General features: G+C 41.2%; 1 protein-coding gene across 2 annotated transcripts in view; it reads right to left on the bottom strand.

Moving 5' to 3' along the window:
* Positions 1–382: 382 nt before the first annotated feature.
* LOC101863440 overlaps positions 383–4,566 on the bottom strand; it is a 63,999-nt gene continuing 59,815 nt past the window's right edge. For both annotated transcript variants that reach the window (XM_013083298.2, XM_013083299.2), the window contains exon 5: positions 383–593. In XM_013083298.2, the coding sequence (XP_012938752.1) occupies positions 404–593 (190 nt within the window). In that variant the 3' untranslated portion in view covers positions 383–403. The remainder of the gene's footprint in view (positions 594–4,566) is intronic.

Below are 4,566 nucleotides of genomic sequence, written 5' to 3'. Positions count from 1 at the left end.
GGGGGGGGGTTATTGAAGAAATAAAAAGCATACCTACATACAAAATAATATGTGTCTGTGAGAGGGCCAACAAGTTTGTTAGTGGTCATGAATGTGTATGTGCAAGCATAATACATGTATATTACGTGTGTATGTGCGAGCATGCGAGTACTGTGTGTGTGTTTTGTGTGTGTGTGCGCGTGTGTGCATGTGCATTTGTGTATGTGTGTGTACGTGTATGCGTTTGTATATGTGTGTATGCGTGCGTGTGTGCATGTGTGTGTGTGTGTGTATGTGAGTGCGTGTATATTATGTGTGCGCGCGCGTGTGTGTATGTGTGTGTGTGTGTGAGTGTGTGTGTGTGAGTGTGTGTGTATGTGTGTGTGTGTGTGTGTATGTGTGTGTGAGTGTGTGTGTGTGTGTGTCACATGCGTGATACGAGTGCACGTGTGAGCCCGCGCGCAAGCGGGTGCTTACTGTTTGATGAATGCACGTGTCCCCAACTCACCTCTCCATTGCACTGTGTGTAGAAGACATTGAGCGGCATCTGATACATCTCCTGTAGCCGCTGACATAGCTGCCCGAACTCCACTGGCCGCGACACGGACGTCACTCTGAGGGGGGACAGCAATAGGTGGAGTTAAGTTTCAGCTTCAGAGAGAGTTTTAAGGCACTGGCAACACAAATAGATCATCACATAAGAGCTGGCGTGTTTTAGTTTTAGTAGAGGTATTACAGCGCTCGCAACTGCATAAGGTCATATCATATGAGCGCCAGAAGATTAGAGGTGTTACAAGAGAGTAACAAACATAAAAGAAGAAGGAGGGGAGATAAGGACGATAGGTGTTTGATTGGAAATAAGAAGCAAACCACACCAGAGCACCCGCCAACCACCCACCAGCGTGCTGGCGACTTAAATTAGAGGTGTTACAAGTAACACACACAAAAAGAAGAAGAGATATAGTTTCGGTAAGAGTTCTAAGACATTTGCAGCACAACTAGATCATAATAGAACAGTTGGAGATTTAAAATTAGAGATGTTACAAGAGAGTAACAAACACAAAAAGAAGAAGAGATGTTGCTTCGGTAAGAATTCAACGTCATTTGCAGAACAATTAGATCATAGAAGTGCAGAAGACTAGAGGGGTTACAAAAGGTAACAAACACAAAAAAGAAAGAGGAGACTCATTTTTTTAAGTAAGTTTGTTACGGCATTTGCAACGTAATAAGTGTCGAAGATTAAAAGTGTTAAAAGAGAGTAGCCAACACAAAATGGAGTAGAAATAAGGAGGATAGATGTTTGATTCATTGCTAGGAAAGAAAAGAAGGAGCAAACTACACAAGAGCACAAGCCGAGCACCCACTAGGACGAGTAGACATCGGTCAACATATTTATTTGATGGATGACAATCACAAGTGCCAACTGGCTTATTACAACAACAATTGTTGCTTTTTTTTTTCTTTTTTCAAAATTATAGACCCTGACCTTTCCGGACCCCCCTTGAAACGCGCTTTTCTTGAATCAAGACTATTTCTATAATACAACAACGGGAAATACCCGATTAATATCCGAAAACCGTAAAATCGGCACCTCTCAACAATAATTGACCACCTAGACGATTGCCTGCAAGACAGACGAACGATGGGAAAGCAGGATAGATGCAAAGGTAACACAGCCTAAAAAATAGCTACACACACACGTGAGAAAAAGATTCCTAAAAAAACGGAGCGGTAACGACAGACGGAAAGGGTAGGAGAGGAAGCAATATGGTCTGGAAAACAGGAATAGAAACAAATATTCAATCAAAACTTTTCTGATCCCCAAAAACAAAAGGAGTAGAGGTTAAAAAAAAAAAACCCTTGCATTTTTTCAACCACTTGTGTGAAAGCCGAGAACGGGAAATGACGTGAAAAAGATATAAGATATTAAGACCCTAATTTCTCCACGGGGATCAATAAAAACGGATATTATTCAATTACAAAATGTACATATTTATTTAAAGTATACCTATTTTCAAATATTTCTTATCTATTTGTTTATTTATGGATACCTGAAAAAAAAAGGATTCAAATAACAGAGAAGCCCTCTTCAGCAAACCCTGCTTCTTACTTGAAAAAACGAAAGAATATTTTACACGTGCTCTAGATTTGCAGCCGACAGACACGAGAAAACCGCGGTCTTGGCGTCCTCAATCGATTCCAAGGCAACATTTGGCAGCCATACAGGCCAGTTCAGGTCTGCTCTAATTGTCCAAAAACAAAAAAACAAAAAATACACAAACAAACAAAAATACCACTATTATTCAGCCCAGAAGTTATGTTCATGCTTTTATTTGTTTGTTTGTTTGTTTGTTTTGGGTAACGAGAAGCATACTGACACAATAACTACAATTTATTTCAGGAAAAAAGCCAGATAGAAAAGAATTTAAGGAAAATGCAGAAGTAGGAACTCTTGAACGCCCCCCTTCAACTATCCACATACTTGAATGAAAGCCTGACTACAAGAGAAAAAGCAACACAACAAAAACAAAACAAAACAAAAGCAGACAAGAAGTTGGCAGGTGTGTATGCTTCGCTTGTCAAAGGAACCTGTACAGGGGAAACTTGTTGGGCTGGTTGATATTTGCTTCGTACTGTGTGTGTTTGTGTGTGTGTGCATATTGTGTGTGTGTATGTGTGTAAGTGTGTGTGTGTATGTGTGTGTGTAAGTGTGTGTGTATGTGTGTGTGTGAGTGTGTGTGTAAATGTGTGTATGTGTGTAAGTGTGTGTGTAAGTGTGTGTGTATGTGTGTGTGTGTGTGTAAGTGTGTGTGAGTGTGTGTGTATGTGTGTAAATGTGTGTGTATGTGTGTGTGTGTGTGTGAGTGTGTGTGTATGTGTGTGTGTGTGTGAGTGTGTGTGTGCGTGCAGGCGCGCGCGTGCGCGATATGATCATGATGTTGGTTTGTTACATAAGCAAATAATACTGTCCTTGACGCGGTCCATTAAGTTTTATGAGATACACAACAGCGTGCTCTGCGTGTACACAAAGCTAACAACAACAACAAAATAAGCTCTTATGTCAAACATCAGCTCTTGGGTCATGATACTTTACATTTCGTTGTGTCATGTCTCGGGAACTTTTTAAAAAATGCAAAGCTGTTTACTGAAGAGAGAAATCGCCAGCTCTAAGCAACCACATCAACGTATTTACGTGTGTGTACTTCAGTTTCCCTATACCGCTTCTTATTTTAGATAAGCACGTGATCACCCACAAGAGGGGCGAATGTAACTCCGAATGTTTTCATCTACATCCGATTTGGGCTCTCTCAACTGTGAACTTTCCGAAGGTCTTACATTCTTTCAAAATGCTACGTCGTCTTCAAAGAGTAAGGTCATGAAAAGAATATGAACGATGCCTCATCAGAGGGAATCACCACAATATTGCTCGATGCGTCATACTAACGTTCAAGGCCGTGGCAGGACATTACCAGGCACGAGACCATTAAAAAAAAACGTGTAGACAAAAAATGTATTTAAAAATGAATCAGAAAAGAGGGAGTTCGGGAAACAACTTTCGAGAGTTGTCGTTCGGTTGGATCGACTCGAGATCAGCCTGGTGAGATGGTGACACAGAGTGAAAGCGTTGAGTCTCGCATAGTATACTTCTTTAAAAGCTACTCGATTCGACTTTGGAGAAAAAAAAAACAGCATGCGAATTGTAAGGTTCCTTTTGGCGTAGCAGATTTTGAGTAAAGCACAACAGACCACCAACCAACCACACGCTCCTTCTCTATCAAGCATCGTTCATTCTCCTATCTTTTCCTTCTTTTCTAAGTACGTTACTCACTGGTAACACATAACTTCCACAGTCATGTGACCTGACTGTGTTGCAAATGCCGTAAAACTCGTACTAACACAGGCAACTGATTTGAACGGTTCGAGGGGGGGGACGGGGGGAGGGGGGCGCAGATATTTCCAAAAGACTAAAAAAAAAGGACTGTCATGACAAAAAAACAATTATGAACTCGTCCGAGATTTGCGCCTCATTCAACACAGTGATGCTATTCAAAATCCTTCTATTTAACTCTTATCATATATACGACGGGGTTAAGTATGTAAAGTGCAAAGTAAGCTTCTCAAACAACACAAATTCCGGACAACTACAGTTTGTCCACTCGGCTGACAGCGTACAGACGCGATTTCGAGGTAAATACTGTCCAGACAAACGGTCACATTCCCATTATAAGCTTTTACAAAGACACCACCCCGAGTCATTCGTCAAATGCATGAACTACAAAAAGGTTAAAAAAAAAACAGGGAGGAGAATAAATATTCAGGTACACTAAACGTCCACTATAATATTATAACGATAGAAAGTACATTATAGAACTCACAGACTGTCTTGCCGAAAGTGCAGAAAAGTCGTGATTTTGACCTTACCATGTGAACATGTCACTCCAACCGTTATCCCCCCCCCTCCACTTTCTCTCTCTCTCTCTCTCTCTCTCTCTCTGTGTGTCTGTCTGTCTGTCTCTCTCTCTCTGTGTCTGTCTGTCTGTCTGTCTCTCTCTCTCTCTGTCTCTCTCTCTCTCTGTCTCTCGCTCT

The sequence above is a fragment of the Aplysia californica genome, unplaced genomic scaffold, assembly GCF_000002075.1.
Source record: "Aplysia californica isolate F4 #8 unplaced genomic scaffold, AplCal3.0 scaffold00223, whole genome shotgun sequence".
In the NCBI taxonomy this organism is placed as follows: Eukaryota; Metazoa; Mollusca; class Gastropoda; order Aplysiida; family Aplysiidae; genus Aplysia; species Aplysia californica.
This window is presented reverse-complemented; position numbering and strand designations above follow the sequence as displayed.